The sequence below is a fragment of the Ranitomeya variabilis genome, chromosome 1, assembly GCF_051348905.1.
Source record: "Ranitomeya variabilis isolate aRanVar5 chromosome 1, aRanVar5.hap1, whole genome shotgun sequence".
Taxonomy (NCBI): domain Eukaryota; kingdom Metazoa; phylum Chordata; class Amphibia; order Anura; family Dendrobatidae; genus Ranitomeya; species Ranitomeya variabilis.
Window position 1 is genome coordinate 296,185,173 of NC_135232.1, and position 17,606 is coordinate 296,202,778.

Sequence of the window (17,606 nt, forward strand, 5' to 3'; positions counted from 1 at the left end):
TAATTTTTGCCAGAGCTGTTTACAAACTTTTAAATGACACTGTTAGCAGGAATACGTGAAGTAGAATAACCAGCATAATATACGTGTATATAAATGTAGTATGAAACCAATTTGTAAACTCTAATAAAAAAAATCTCACCTTCTCCTGAAGGTTTTGCTTTGCTTTCTGAGTATCTTCTAGCTTTGTCTGGAACTCTCGAATATGTGTAATATCAGTTGCAGACTAATTGAAAAAAAAAATGAAAAATATAGATTTACCTTGTACAACAGAAATATCTAGAAATGTTTTCCAGTCCAAGAACACAAATCTGCAGTCGCTATATATGATGCACACACTGTCATGATTTCCTCTGTATTCCCTCCTACCAGTGGGCGCCCGCATGACCATATGTATGTAATTTGCATATTTGGGGTCACATGTCAAAAAGTGTAAGGCAGTATTAAGCAGTTGTTCTTAGAACGGAACACCCCATTAATAAAATAAACATAAATAAATAAAATTATAAATACATGTAAATATAATACAATATCAATATTTATATTTTTTATCATTATTAAAAGTCTAAAAGTGACTTTTTGACTTTTCACCAGCTTCACCCATGTATTTAAAACATTTTAGGATAATAATTAAGGGTATTTTCTACTACACTGAGATTGATGACTTGTCATTGGGATAGGTAATCAATATCAGATCAGTGATTGACCAACACAGGGACCCCCAACAATCAGTTGCTAGATGCTACAGCAGCAGCCAGATGTAAAAAATGTGACAGAGTGGAATATTACTGCTTCATCACATTATGGTGGATGCTCTTTTGATGCTGCACGTGAAATTAACTGTGCTTTTCTGCACCAAAGAGCAGCCAACTGTCTAAACAAGATGTTAATGGGTGATTATCGGTGGTTGTCTAATGCCACAAGTAAGCGAGCCCTTACTTATACAACTATGGAAATGTCACACAAGATGTACTAACAATAATGTAAGCTAAAGGGAACTTGTCAGCTGATACATGCTACCTGATCCAGCAGGTACCAGACCCTGATTTAAACCAGGCATGTTTGAACCTAAAATACTGTGGCATTTCAGAAAAAAAACATACTTTAAAAGCCACTGGTAACCAAGCCACCCTTAGTTGGAGTGGTGAGTACCTGGCATTTTCTCCCTGCCTACTTCTCTTGTCATCTGTAGTCATGTTATACCATATAGAGGCAAAATGAGCATCTAGCCCCAGGAAGCAGTCTGACGTGTTTCCCAAAAGGCAGCTTTTTTCGACCTCTCAGGAGTGGAACATAGGCAGTTGTTAAACTGACAGTTGACTTGGACAACCATTAGAAGGTCGGTTTGGAGAGTGGATAGAGGTGTGAGGGGCACAGTATAGAGAGGGAGCAGCATGAAGTGGATGTATGGAGAGGTGGCAGCATGGGAGGCCGCAGAGGCCGATCTAGGGGGGCTGGCAGGGCATCTACCCCAGGTGCAGCCGGCAGAGGGGCACTGTCGGGCCTCCTGATGCGGCGATCCAAAGTGTCTCCCCCAGCACCTGTATTTTGTCACCCCCGGAATAAGAGGCAGCCATTCTATGAGCTGGTTGTCAAGCTGACATCCAGCTCACAGAACGTGCAGTGCTCTGGCTCCCAGTGAACACTTGTACTCACGTCTTTTAGACCGCTGGGTCAAAGCGACGTCAGCAGTGTGATCAGGTCATGTGATCACCCTGCTGATGTCACTCTCCAGAGATGCAGAGGCGTGCATTGTAATAAGTGCTCAAGAGCTGAAGACACTGAAGATTCAGTGTAACATGAGGGTATTTAGTGTGTGGGGGAGATTTAGAGTGGGTGGAGTTTTAAGCTGGGGGTGTTTAGTGTATGGGGGAGGTTTAGGGTTGGGGGATTTAGTGTGTGGGGGAGATTGAGTGTATGTGGGGAGCTTTTGGGAAGGTGGAAGATTTAGTGTGGAGGAGGAGTGGGAGATTTAGTGCAATGGTGGGAAGATTTGAGGACACAATTTAGGCAGATATATTTATTCAGGAATATTATAATAACACTGTTATTTTTACGGGTATGGTGTAGGGATGTGCTGCACAAGACTGGAGAAGATGCAAGTCTGCAGAGATGAGCTGTGGATGAGAAAAGTCATCATGGGGTCTAGACAAGATGAAGAAAAGAAGGAGAATGACTCCAGAGACGCCATCTATAAGGTTCCTGGATGTAAATGTGTTTTTTTGTGATACTGACTTGTTCTCATATCTTTATTTATGTTAGGAACATTTAAGGGTTGCAATGAGTCTGCAGTCATTCTTTGTGACTGCAGACTTCTGATTTCTCACAGTGCACAATGCATGCTGTCAGGATTCTTTGGTGTAAGGGATTTGCAAGAAAGATTCACCGCACACTGTTTATTTCAGCGTTGCAAGGCTTCTATTCATTTGTGAAAGCAAATACAAAAAGAATGTTGTTGTGAAATGTGCAGTTAGATGTTTCGACCCCACCAGGGTCTTTATCACAATGTCATTTGGTTGTTGTGACAAGGGTAATATTATTTCTAAAGATAGGAAGGTTTTAAAAAGTATAGGCAATAAAATGCTGTGCTGTCATGGCTTCATGTGGCACCTATGTGGCTGTTGGCAGGTGATTTGCTTACATGCAGTCATGTGTTGACTAGATATGTGTGGCATCACTCAATGAAAATGAATTGAGCAAGGCCGGACACCAGTAGCGTAGCTACTGGGGGGGCAGAGGGGGCCATCGCCCCGGGCCCAGTCACATGAAGGGGCCCACTGGGAGCCGGCACTGCCACTTCCGTGATGAGGCACAATACAGCACAGGAGGAGAGCAGTAAACTGCCTGCGCCCCTGCCTGACGGAGATTCCGCACGCTGGCAGCACAGTGGCCAGTTGCCAATCTCTCTCCTGCACTGTATTGTGCTGACCAACCTCCTCCCAGGCTGCAGGTTTCTTCCCTCCGTGTGCACGCTGTGCTTGGCTTAGGGCAGGCTCGCTGGGTCCTAGTGCCCACCTGCATTTCACTCAGATACTTCCTGGTCCTGCTGCAAACGTCATTGGTAAGTGGGGTCCTGGGGATAAAATGCATTAAATTGATAGGCATGTAAGGTAAATGTGAGAGGATGGGGGTGTTGTGGGGGAGGGGGACAGGGCGCTGGGGGGGGTGAATGTGAGAAGATAAGGGTATTGTGAGGTCTGAGGTGGGTGAGGGGCAACAACACTGAGGGGCTGATTATTATACGGTTTTGTTAAGAGACTATACGCACTCCATCACATGTAATAGTTGTTCTCTGGGAAGGGGAGGTAGGGGGCATATTATACTTATCAGCTGGGTAAGCCATGAGCTGCATCACATTTAAAGCATTACTGCAGCATTTTTTGTTATTTCACCGCTGGAGTGGCGCTTTAAGGCACACGGTGTGCATTTTTCTGCGGATCCGCAGTGTTTCTGCAGCTGCGGATCCGCAGCAGTTTCCCATGAGTTTACAGTTCAATGTAAACCTATGGGAAACCGAAAACGCTGTGCACATGCTGCTGAAAAAAACGCACAGGAACGCAGCGGTTTACAATCCGCAGCATGTCACTTCTTTGTGCAGAATCGCAGCGATTCTGCACAGATAGGAATGCATTGATCCGCTTACTTCCCGCATGTGGCTATGCCCACCATGCGAGAAGTAAGCGGATCATGTGCAGATGGTACCCGGGGTGGAGGAGAGGAGACTCTCCTCCAGGTCCTGGGAACCATATTTGTGTAAAAAAAAAAAAAAGAATTAAAATAAAAAATAATGATATACTCACCTCTCAGCGCTGCACGTGGCCGTCCGGTCGCAGGGTTGCTGTGCGAGTAGGACCTGCGGTGACGTCGCGGTCACATGACCGTGATGTCACGAAGGTCCTTCTCGCACAGCATCTTTGGAACTGAACCGCCGTGTGCAGCGCCGAGGAGATCGGGACGTCAGAGGGGGAGTATAAAACCATTTTTTATTATTTTTAACATTACTATTGATGCTGCATATGCAGCGTCAATAGTAGGAGTAAACCCGCAGCGGAAACCGCAAGACAAACCGCGATAAATCTGCAGGGATAACCGCAGCGGTTTTGCCCTGCAGATTTATCAAATCCGCTGCGGGAGAACCCCAAGGGACCCTTCCTACTTGTGCACATAGCCTAAGGCTATGTGCACACGTTGTGGATCCGCAGCAGATTTCCATCAGGTTTACAGTACCATGTAAACCTATGGAAGACAAAATCCGCAGTGCACATGCTGCGGAAAATACAGCGCGGAAACGCTGTGTTGTATTTTTCGCAGCATATCAATTCCGCAGGTGTAAAAACACAGGCGAAATCTGCACAAAATCTGCAGTAAATCTGCTGGGAATCCGCAGGTAAAACGCAGGGTGTTTTTACCTGCGGATTTTGCAGAATCCGAACGGAAAAGTCCGCAATGTTATCCGCAACGTGTGCACATACCCTAAGAGGCGCAGTTACAGCTGCTGTGACTGAAACAGTATCGGCGCCGCTCCCTAGGCTGCAGTGAGGAATGAAGTTAATTTCCTCCTGGCATCATGACTCTCAGTGCAGGCGACGCACGGTGTCAGAACACTATTAACTATTATGCTGTGTTTTGTATAGGGGAGCTGTGGGGGCATTATACTGTGTATAGGGAAGCTGTGGGATCATAATATTGTTTATAGGGTAGCTGTGGGGGCATTATACTGTGTATAGAAAAGCTGTGGGCTCATCATACTGTGTATAGGGGAACAGTGGGGACATCATACTGTGTACAGGGAAGCTGTGGAATCATCATACTGTGTAGAGGGGAGCTGTGTGCTCATTGTACTGTGTATAGGGGAGCAGTGGGGACATCATACTGTGCATAGGGAAGCTGTGGAATCATCATAGTGTGTATAGGGGAGCTGTAGGGGCATTATACTGTGTATAGGAAAGCTGTACATGGAGGCTACTTAGGGGACATTATTAAATGTTAAGTGGCCACTTAAACATTATTGTTATTGGGGCACTCAGAGCACTGAGACCATGAAAATTTCATATGTGGTATTATTACTTTTTAGGGACAAAATGTGGAGGGCACTAGCACAGGGCATTAATGTTTTATAGAGGTGAATTTTATTATCTAGAGAGCACAAAGGAGTCATTATTACTATGTAAGGGGCTCAGTGGTGGCATTATTATGTGGGGCGGCACCATTATTGTACTACACAGCAGGTGCAGTAATAGGGACACATACGGCAGCAGCGGCTCCGTGTATTGCGGTATCAGCAGAATAATTAGCTTGTGCAGGTTGGGAATAGATATGGACGGTGCTGGAAATGTGAGACGTATGATGTGTCTTTGTTGTAATCTCTGCAGACAAGTCCTGGCTGGAGAAGTTCTTACGTTGCTCTGGGCGAGATGGAAAAGATGGGAAAAGTGCACAACTCCATAAGAAAGACCATCAGCTGTAAGTCACCATCTAAAACTGTCCAGTGATCCTTTATATGGTCTGCAAGACTGGTATCTACCACTATATGGTCTCCATATAGTAATATCAGTGTTCGTTTTTGTCTATAGATGTTTTTTTCAGTCAGAGTGCGGTCATCTGCTGATGTTCCTCTATGCTCACAATTAGGGTGCACCACATAGCTGTAGTCAGGGGTACCTGGTTAGGGGCCCACTCAGATTTTTCGCCCCCCCTAAGCTAAAACCCTAGCTACGCCTCTGCCGGACACATCTTGTCAGAATGTGGCCAGAAGTGTACAAATAGCATACTTGTGCTGACATGACCATTCGCTCTTGTCACCAGCAAGGGAGAATCCTAAAATTGTGCAGTGCACGGGCAGTGAGAATTCAGAAGCCTTCAGTCATATAGAGTGACTACAGGCTTTCATCTCAAACCTGGAAGCATCCTTTAACTATAAAATGAAGCCCTGTAGCATGCCAGTTGTAACACAGCGTAATATCCTCACTGTCAGGATTCAACTCTGCTTGCAGGTTCCAGCAGTCATCACATGGCCACTTCACTCATATGCAATTTTCTGTCTTACAGTCACATGACAACGAGCTTCTCTTCCTGCTTCTATCAGTTTTTAACAGAATTTTGAGAGAATTAGGGAGAGTAGCTAGTGGGCATGTGACTGTGTGCAAAACACAAATGTGCTTGGGGGATTGGGCAAACTGAATTCTTTCCCTAGATACACCTCTGGAGGGCAGTGTGGAGAGGTGGTAGAGTGGGTGACATCATTTTTAAATATGCAGTTTTTATTTTATTTTATTTTTTATAGCAATTTTTTCAAACATGTCTTCAAAAAGATTTCTCACGATGGAGGTCTGTGGTAGAAAGGTGCAATAAAATGCCACCGAACGCATCATACCCAGGTAATGGTGCGTTTTAATCACTAACAGAGGTGAACACAGTTGTTGGCAGAGAAGCAGTTAAAATCAATAAATAGTCCAATAACTTATGTTTAACTCTTAAAAAAAACAAAGAAAATTATTTTAAAGAAATAATCAGGAAAAGAGATACTAGTATTTTTAATTTGTCATGTAATTTTAGATCATGGACAACAGAGATAAGAAAGGCTCTGACATGCACGTCAGATAGATTTGGAATATTTGATTCACCTTACACAGCACTGTGACGAAGAGGCGCCTTCTTGTCAACCTAATGTCACAGCGCTCATTTCTGATCCATATGAGGTGAGTAATGCACATCCAGAAACATGTCCTTGAATAAATTGCACTTTCTATTTCTTTTCAAACAAAATGAGATTTAGTATGTGTGTTCCATTCATTGACTAGACACTGTGGAAACCTTTGTTACTGGTTTTCTGTTCCTACCTGTGCAATGAGCGCTTTGTGTTTCTTCATAAGCTCGTTCAGGTCTTCCTGATCCTCATCGATCCTTTTCAGAAACTCTGCTTTTTCATGCTGCAGCTGGAACAATTGTTCATCGGCCTTAAAATGGGAAAAATACAATGCTAAGTAAGAAAGTTATGCTTTTCTGGAACAGTACATTCACGTATTAAAGAATGGACATGGGATGCTGGGAAATGGCCATTATGTGTCCACAATCCTTATCCTTTTAACTCTGCTCATGCCAAAAGTCACCTGCAAAGCCAAACATCATGTTTCGCACTGTTGGAGTTTATAATTAGTAATTGTTGCACAAGGATCTTAGGAGATCATAGTTATGTCAGATTTCTACATGAAATATGCTATTTCTAAATCAGTATCAAGCATGATGTATTAATGAGGAGTTGTCAGCTGTTCTGACATGCTTGCATTAAAAAGACATCCTCATCTTCACTCTTCAGTGACGCACCAGAAAACTGGTGTTAAGCGCTTTGAAAAGTTCTAACATTTTTTTGCGCTCTCAGTGCGAAAAATAAGATAATCTTATAGTTCTTATACCTTTTCATGGCTAACAAAAGAAAAAGAAATGATGCTACAAAGCAAGCTTTCGACACTTAGAAACACAAATATATGCACATGTTTTTTTTTGTACAAATGTTTGTTTTCTTCAGAAACTTTGTTATACCATGCCTGAGGAAGGAACCCAAGAAGTCTCGAAAACTTGCTTTGTAGCATCGTTTATTTTATTTTTGTTAGCCAATAAAGGGTATCATAACTACTAGATTATCTTGCTTTTCCCACTGAGAGCATTTTTTTTAAAACTGGCTAACAAACAATCTTTTTGTCTAACACATGGTTGGGCAACTTCTTTGTGACTTTTGGAATTTTCATGACAGTTTCTATCAGTTCTGTCGAAATCGGCAAAGCTCGAGGGTTTGCTGGGGCATGGCTTGTCTAATTCATGATGAGCTGTGACGTACCGCATGACGTAAATCGCACACCTCCCTGACAAAAATAAGATTTGTGGAGGAGCACACCAGTTTTCAGTCATGCCTGAATCATTAATGAGGGGTGCTTTCTCTGACTCAAGGTACCTTCACACGAAACGACATCGCTAGCGATCCGTGACGTTGCAGCGTCCTCGCTAGCGATATCGTTTCGTTTGACACGCAGCAGCGATCAGGATCCTGCTGTGCTGTCGCTGGTCGCTGAATAAAGTCCAGAACTTTATTTGGTCGTCCGATCGCTGTGTATCGTTGTGTTTGAAAGCAAAAGCAACGATACCAGCAATGTTTTACACTGGTAACCAGGGTAAACATCGGGTTACCAAGTGCAGGGCCGCGCTTAGTAACCCGATGTTTACCCTGGTTACCAGCGTAAAAGTAAAAAAAACAAACAGTACATGCTCACCTGCGCGTCCCCCAGCGTCTGCTTCCTGACACTGACTGAGCGCCGGCCCGAAAGTGAAAGCACAGCGGTGACGTCACCGCTGTGCTGTTAGGGCCGGAGCTCAGTCAGTGTCAGAAAGCGGACGCTGGGGGATGCGCAGGTGAGCATGTACTGTTTGTTTTTTTTACTTTTACGCTGGTAACCAGGGTAAACATCGGGTTACTAAGCGCGGCCCTGCGCTTAGCAACCTGATGTTTACCCTGGTTACCCGGGGGCCTCGGCATCGTTGGTCGCTGGAGAGCGGTCTGTGTGACAGCTCTTCAGCGATCAAACAGCGACGCTGCAGCGATCGGCATCGTTGTCGCTATCGCTGCAGCGTCGCTTCGTGCGAAGGTACCTTTATACTCACTCCCTCATGAAGACTGGCATATACAACCTAAACATTTTCTAGTGAGAGATACTGTGTATAACAGGACTATGGTATCTGGAGATAAAATCAGAGAGATAAATCTTTCCTTACTTTTGCCTCAGCACAAATATAATGAATATTTTAGTTTGTCCTCTTACAGTAGTAAAGTCATTTTCTAATTCATGGACAATGATTTGCCAGCAGAGAGATTTTGGCACCTATCCCACCATATAAATGCTATCAGCAGCATTCTCTAAACAATAATTAAAAGAATAAATAACATTATATATAGAAATAAATTACTATTTTATAGGTCATCACATTCATTATTTAAAGAAGCCATATTCATTTCTAGTCACTTACAGAATCAAGTATCTAATAAAAATGTAACGTACCATATTCTTATTCCTGGTAATATTGTCTAGTTCCATGTGGAGACTTTCCAGTTCTAAGCTCAGTGATCTCTGAGACTTCTGAGACTCCGCATACCTGGCTTCACTCTCTTCAAGCTGAAACAGAGAAGAACTTAATACAGAAGTCAATGAAAATCACTGACAGAAGCTATTTTTGTAAATCAAAAAATTCAAGGTGAGAATGAACAATGCATTTTTCCTCATGAACCAGAATGAACATAGATTTTTCTAAGTATTTTTTGTTATTTATATGAAGAAGTCTCAGTATTTTTTTCCGAAACCCTCCTAATTATTTATATAGTGTAGTGCATGTTTATTAGAATACTGAATGATTGCCATCTGGTCCATGTAACAGGTCTTCAGCTTTGCTTGCTTTCACAGTGTGGGGTGTTGCTTTTTTCCAAGGTAAGTTAAGGATGACCAAAAAAAGGCTCCTTAGACTTACACTGAGAAAGACTTCAATTTTACACATAAACATCAGTGTGAGTCGGTTAGTATGTTTTCAGGTCACATGGTCCAGTGGAGGACTTTAGTGGGGCTGGAAATCAGGGATGGCGGTGACAGTGAGTTCTTTAATGATGTTGCTCTAAATCATGTAAATAATTAGGAAGGGTTAAGTAGAAAAAACTAACTAAGATTTCTTGACTCAACACGTTAAACAGACCATAAAAGCAATGTCATTGAAAAAATTCTTCTTATTTCATTCACATTATTGCCCCAGTTAGGCTTAAAGGAAAACTATACTTTCAAGTAACATTTCGGAATACAATGGTGCTTGAATGTTTGTGAACCCTTCAAAATTTTCCAGAATTCTGCATAACTTTGACCAAAAATAAAATCGGATATTCAGATAAGTTTTAAAAGTAAATAAAGAGAATCAAATAATACAAATGGGTAAAAAATGATACACTTCGTCATTATTTATTAAAGGGAAACTGTCAGGTCCCCCATGCCCTCCAACCCAGCAGCATTCACATACATATGACTAAATTCCCTTCTTAACCAGCCCTGTATAATGTTAATCAGTCTAATTAATGTTTATAAAAAGCAATTATAAGGTCCGCTTTTCCTATGCTAATTAGGGCTTTGACTAGTTGATGGGATGTTGGCTTCCCCAGACTAGCCAGCCCTCTTTCCGGGTATGTACAAAACAAACATGTAAGCAAAAAAACATACATGTAAATAATAAAGCAATAATCATCCAAAATAGCAGATGTTATGTCAATCTAGGAAAATAGACTATAGATCATGAGTCAAAAAATCAATATTCCCAGATTGGCTGTACTATAATTTGGGAAGCATAAATCAGCTAACAGGTTTCTTTCTAGGGTCAGGAACTGATGAGTGGATCTATAATCTGTTCCACCAAGATAATGCTAGAGGTATGTTTATGAGGAGCACAATGTTATTTATGCAATCTCCTTCTTTAAAATGTTAGTCACTGAATAAATATAAGCCTAATAAATATTTTCTTCTTGCATTTATTTCCTCCTTCATTTTGGAATGGGATAAATGGTACTTGTAGTGCATCTGCATTTTACAAATAGAGCGCTAATAATGAATGCATGGATTTGAATTGAGATTCTGGTTTGGCTTTTATCCTAAGTCATGTGACAAGGCTCGTTAAAGGGTCGACATTGACTGTTAGGTTTGCTACTTCCAATAGGTGGCACTAGAGTTCTAGTCCTCTCCCTGTAGACAATTTGGATTTGAATAGTAATTTAAACATCTGCATGTGAGCTGCTCCATCCATGTAGTCTAATCTTTTTAACACCTTTACAGACTAGAGAACAAAACATGTTACATTGGCTAAGCTTGGCAACTGGCAAGCTGATAGGCTACAATGTTCATGGACTAATACGCTCACTCCTAGTGGGCACTGTAGGTACACACATGTCCGACCTGCAATAAAAAGAGAAAAATAACTATAAATTGAAACCTGTCTGGGGCTACTACCACTAAAAAGGCTTATATGTCCAATGTGTTACAAATAAGAGAGATTATAGCGCTCTGCAATTTAGCCTGTGACACGGCTCAACAAAAAAACTTGCCCTATGCTCGCTCCTAGCTAGCTGCCTGTCAAAGGCTTTCTTGTATAGCGGCAGACGTACATGATGGAATTATAACTGTGTGACTCGCACAACGAGCGCAACCTCAGAAATGGAACTCTATTTTACACACGTTCACAGACTTCATGAATTATTTTTACGAACAGATGGACAGTTTGAGCAAATGCTAATTCCCTTCTGTTTCTCAGCTCTAGAAATGTATGAGAAAGTCTGAAGGTTAGCACAGTATTTCATTTCTAAGTTTCATGACAAATGGTATGCACATTTTCTATTTTTTCTTTCTCTGCTTGCTTTCAATAATACTGGCCAAGCGAAAGATCTCTATGCACAATGGTTTTGTACAAACGACCAAATCCCTTGGCTCAATTTTGCATCCAATAGGAACTTTTCAAAAGCACAACTGCAGAGTATGTGAATTCCAAGTATGCCACATCATATTTCCCAATTCTTGCACATATGCAGAGGCTAATAGATAATTAACGTCACAATTCTTATTGTCGAAAAATACAAGTTGGCTTTGTGATTATAGCATATGTCATATGAGACAAGATCCCCACTACATCTACAAGACTATTAGAAATACATGGCTACATTAAAGGGAAGCTATCATCATAAAATAACCTTTTGTGCAACCCTAGGATGCATAATGTGAGCCTTTTAGGCATGTTAGCTTACTTTTTTTGCTATTTTCTGCAAGATTACAAACTTAGAATTTTGAAACTCTAGGTATTCCTTGGGTTTGTAGTTTTTGGTAATTTCCAGTTGTTTATATAGTTTTATGTGACAGACATTTTTTTTTTTATAAAAATTATTTTTTGGAAAACCACATATTTCCATTACACTGGCCTTTTAGGCTCATATTATGTTTATCATACGCTCATCAGTTTTTGTGTAATTTTGTTGCAGGTAACATGTTACTGTGTTATTGTAATCATTATTTTTTCTTACTGAGATCTACCGTATTTTTCGGACTATAAGACGCACTTTTTTCCTCCAAAAATGTGGAGGAAAATGGGGGGTGCACCTTATAGTTCTGATGTACCTGCTCTGTCTATGATGGGGAAATGGGGGAGCGGCAATGGTGGAGCAGCGGGTCACAGGAGACAGGAGCCGGTAGCTGCGGCTAAGTCCATTGCCCTCTGCAAAAGATAAATTAATATTGACTGCTTTCCACACCCATAGGCATGGAGGGCAGTGAATATTCACTTCTGTATAATAGCGGACACGCTGTTAGCTTCAGCAGCCGGCTTCCTGCAGCTGCCGTGTGTTAGCATGTGCCCTCTACTTAAGGAAATGAATAGTCACTGCTCTCCACTTCCATAGGCGTGAAATGCAGTGAATACTCATTGACTTTAGTAGCGGCACACATGAACACCCAGCAGCTGAAGGAAGCCTGCTGCTGCTAACACTGTGCTTGCTATTAAAGAGCAATGAATATTCACTGCTCTCCACGCACATAGTCCTGGCATAGGGAGCAGTGCGTATTCCAGCAGCTGTCCTCTGATTGTAAGCAGAGCATGATGTCCTTGCCATGCTCTGCTTACAAGCACATTGGAACAAAGCGCTGCGAGGGCGTTTAGGGAAGGTAAGTATATAGGTAACTATGTTTTAATTATGGGGGCAATACATACCAGGAAGGGGATGGAGGCCAATCAAACTAGGATAAGGATGGGGCCATGCATGCCAGGATGGAGATGCGGTCCCTGCGTACCAGGATAGGGATGGAAGACAATCATACCAGGACAGAGATGGAGTCCCTGCATACCAGGATAAGGATGAGGGAGCCAGACATACCAGAATGGGGATGGGGACAATCATACCAGGATAATTATGGGGCCATGCATACCAGGACATAGATGGGGACCCTGCATACTAGGATAGGGATGAGGGGTCATGCATACCAGGATGGGGATGAGGGGGTCATGCATACCAGGATAGGGATGAGGGGGCCATGCATACCAGGATAGGGATGAAGGGGCCATATATACCAGGGTAAGGATGAGGGGGGCCATGCATACCAGGATGGGGATGAGAGGACCATATATGCCAGGATAAAGAATATTAAGTACAGAATTGACCATACTTTTTGCAACAATTTTTTTTTCTAATTTTCTCCTCTAAAACTTTAGTGCATCTTATGGTCCAGTGCATCCTATAGTCAAAAAAATATGGTAAGTTATCAACAATGGCACAGTTTATCGACTGTGGAAAAGAAGTTGGTGTACCAGTGCAGAAAGACCTAGGTTCCGACATTTAAAAAAAAACTTGCTATACCTATTTACAATTCTGGTATAAACATAACAATTGACGATGTTAGGGTTGGCGGAACACACCGAGTATATATATATATTGAGTAGTAGGTGAGTTCGCAACCCGGGGTCCACCGTGCAGGAGAGAACATGCTGCTAGTAAAAGACAGTACTATATGGCGGTATAAGCAAACTCTGTTACTTCACAGATTCGCTTGAGAAAGAGAACGCTGTGCCCTGTTAACCTCACAGAGGAACAGCTACCTAATAGAGCCAACAGTGGTCATGCAGTCAGCATAGCACACACAAAACTCCTCACCGGAGATGCCGGTACTCTAGGGGCTTATTTCAGCCGAACCCTGACCACATGCAAGCATGACCACACTGGCGCTGAGCTCATAACTTAGGTTAATACTAGCACATGGCCGTGGGGCCATGCAATCCTTTTATAGCTGCAGCAACTTCTGGACCTTCCTAGAGGACCAATGGGAGCTGCTGCAGTACCTGAGCATGTGACTCCCAACCTCCAAAGAGAGGTCTTATCCTGGGCATGCTCAGAAGCGGAAAAGCAGGACTTAGTCCCAGAGATGTCTGCTCGCCGCTGACCAGTACTGGCTACAATGGCTGAGCCTGGAAAGGCAGCAGTAATCATCCGCACTTTATAAGGCTGAGCCAGATGCTGGGACCGACGTCTCCGCTGAGCAGGCTCCACTGCGGCTGGAGAAGAATGAGAGACCGCAGCGGAGATGGTTTGAAATTTCCCCTGTGCAGAGGCGGGAACTCGACCTTTAACAGGCGAGTACTTCACTACTGTTGTACTGGGCGATTTTTTGCTTGGAAAAATTATTACAGTTGATGGTGCTATGAAGCCATATTGACAAGATATTCCTCCAGTGATGAAGCACAATCCACAGCGAGCACTTTATGATATTGTCTTTGGTTTCAGCAGAAAATCAACAATGCTGTCTTACAAAGCTAAAAAGGATGATACCATTTTAAAAACAGCATTCCTCAACGTGTTCAAAATTGCTTTCAGGTAGTTTATTAACCCTTTCATGGGCTTTTCTAGAATTAATGCAAAGTGACATAACAGGAATGAATAAAATGTATTTTTACCACCTAAATGCTGATAACTTCTGAACAGGCTACTGTAGCCAGCAGATCTAAGGCGATTATTGGGCCATGAATTGCCATAGCAAACATCAGGACCACACAATCAAGATCTCAGGGTGCCGATGGGGTTAAAGAGGGAGTCCCATACTCTGTTAGCCATCTAGATGCTGTTGTCACTATTGACAGCATTATTAGGGTATGTTTCCACGTTCAGGATTGCATCAGGATTTGGTCAGGATTTTATGCAGGTAAAATCCTGACCAAATCAGCACCTGAGGTCACTGGGAGGTCACCTGTGCTGTCCTTGCGTTTTTTCTGCAATGTAAAGACATGCTGCGTTCTTAAAAGACGCGACGCATGTGCGTTTTCGCGGGTATGCCGCATGCGTTTTTACTGCATAGTGGAGACAGGATTTCACGGAATCCCCTCCTTCATGCTGTAACATCTGGACGCTGCGTTTTTGACGCTGCAGCTTAACGCTGCGTCAAAAACGCAGCGTTTCCTGAATGTGGAAACATACCCTTTAAGGGTTTAAATGGACATGGTTGATGCTAACACCGGCTGATGCAGCAAATTGTCAGCTATAATGTACAACTGATAGCTGCTGGGTAGTCACCCATAGGGGGATGCTAGTCTCTTATATGGAAAGTCAGTTTTAAATCGTATTGGTGGTCACTAAGGGGTTAATAATACCCTTGTTACCAATTACAACTGTGTATTTTTCATATCTTACTATAAGGCCCATGTTATCTAAAAGATTTGATTTATTCTATTATGCATAGTAGGGTTTAATTAGGTTTTTGTGTTACATGTACTTTTTAAAAAAAATTGGAATTTTTTTTCAAGTCACGATCTATATTTAAAATCAAAATGTGTACCGCATATGAGTATAAGCCGACTCGAGTATAAGTCGAGGCACCTAATTTTTCCACGGAAAACTGGGTAAGCTTATTGACTCGAGATTAAGTTGGGTATGCATTGTCCCCTAATCTCTGTCCTCCTCTGCGTGGCTCCACTGTCCTGTCCTGGTATGTGGCTCCCCATCCTGTCCTGGTATGTGGCTCCCCCATCCTGTCCTGGTATGTGTAGCTCCCCCATCCTGTCCTAGTATGTGTGGCTCCCCCGTCCTGTCCTGCTATGCTATGGCTCCCCCATCCTGTCCTGTTGTGCTATGTGTGGCTCCCCCCATCCTGACATGGTATGTGTGGCTTCCCCTGTTGTATACATGGCTCAGCTCCCCCGCTCGTTGTATGCATGGCTCATCCTCCCCCGCGCCCTACTCACCCTCCTTGCGCCATCGCTGCATCTCCATTGTCCCACGGCGGCAGCTCTCCTGTGCTGAGCGGTCACGTGGTACTGCTCATTAAGGTAATGAATATGCGCTCCACGCCTATGGGAGTGGAGACATGTATATTCATTACCTTAATGAGCAGTACCACGTGACCGCTCAGCACAGGAAGAGCTGCCGGCACCGAGACAACGGAGATGCAGGGATGGATATGCAGCGATGGCGCGGGGAGGGTGAGTGTGATGTCTTCGGGAAGCCGGCGGCTGTAGCTGCAAGCTGTCACTGTGCCACAGCCACTGCTCCACCGCTCCCCATCCCCTGCCGGCTTTCTGGACAATGACTAGTATATAAGCTGAGGGGGTGCTTTTCAGCACAAAAAAAAATGCTGAAAATCTCAGCTTATGCACGAGTATATAGGGTAATTTTGAAAACTCACACTGACTACTAGGTCATGTTTAGACTCATACTTACTGTCTTTTGAGGATGAATTTACATTTGTTTCCTTATCAGCAGAGGCAGAATTACAATAAAAAGTAACACCTCTATACACAGCTGATAACACAAGATCCACTTGTCACATCTACTCCAGGACCTGCTCTTGTGATGCCTCCTTCTGCCACTCACCACAGTCAAACTCATTCTGTAGACATTGCTGGTGATGGGGGAGATGTTGGGACCAGAATTTCTGGGCATTGTAAGCTCTGTTCAGAGCATAAGAAAAGGGTGGCTAGGACCTGTAGTGCCATTCAGTCTGACAGTATGGTGTGATGCCAGCTGGAGAAATCAGTTCCCTTGGTTGGTTAATATAACAGTGCTACACCCTAGTTATACAACCAAATAACTTCTGGTAGATGCCAGATATAGTTTTACTTATCTAGGTTCACATGTCCTGTCCAGCACATTTAGCCTGTGGTATTCCTGCTTTGATTCCAATTTTGATCCTTGCCTGTTCTTGTTTTGACCTGGCTACCTGACCACTCCTGCCAGCCTGCATCACTGACTAGAAGTCTTCTCCGAAGCCCTAACCCATGATTCCCTGTGTAAGTTTAGATCCCTGCACAGGAGTTAAAGGGTGAAGACCAGTGAAACCACTGGAATCTGATAAATAGAGTGGCTAGCACTAAGCCTCTCTGTGGTAGCCATTAGTGTTGAGCATTCCGATACCGATATTTTTTTGAGCGGTGTATATATAATACTGTTTTTTTTATTATAAAACATTCTGCGGTGCAGCCTATCAACAAGTTTTAATTGTCAGCCAAACCCAGCAGGAAACCAGACATACAGTAAGAAGTCCGTATTTGGGGCTCGGTACCGAACACAACGTGTCTGGTACAGACCCTGAACTTTTCATTTCGAGTTCGCTCATCACCAATTTTCTAAATAAATGTATTTCTAAAGGTGCTATTGACATGAAATTCTCACCAGATGTTGGTAAAAACCAATGCAATCCACACAGACAAAAAATCATTCCAAAGTTGTTCATAAATTAAATAATAATAATAATGAGAAATTACACAGGAAAAAGTATTGAATGCATAAAGCAAGAGAGGTGAAAAAAACATGGAAATATATAAGTTATTAGGAAGCAATCCTGCTACTTAGTGAAAAATATTATCAGCTGGTTCAATTGAGGGCCTATAAAAAGGTGTCTCATTACCAAGGTGCCGCACAATAAACAGTTCATGATTAGTGTTGAGCATTCCGATACCGCAAGTATCGGGTATCGGCCGATATTTGCTGTATCGGAATTCCGATACCGAGATCCGATACTTTTGTGGTATCGGGTATCGGTATCGAAACAACATTAATGTGTAAAATACAACAT

The 17,606-nt window shown here is 42.8% G+C and overlaps 1 protein-coding gene across 1 annotated transcript in view; it reads right to left on the minus strand.

Annotated features, from left to right (window-relative positions):
- The window catches only part of MYO18B (myosin XVIIIB), a 1,084,067-nt gene that overhangs the window by 199,477 nt on the left and 866,984 nt on the right, over positions 1-17,606 (minus strand). The window contains exons 36-38 of the mRNA XM_077295498.1: positions 9,045-9,158; positions 6,837-6,953; positions 140-223 (exon numbers count right to left, since the gene is read on the minus strand). Of these exons, the coding sequence (XP_077151613.1) occupies positions 140-223; positions 6,837-6,953; positions 9,045-9,158 (315 nt within the window). The remainder of the gene's footprint in view (positions 1-139; positions 224-6,836; positions 6,954-9,044; positions 9,159-17,606) is intronic.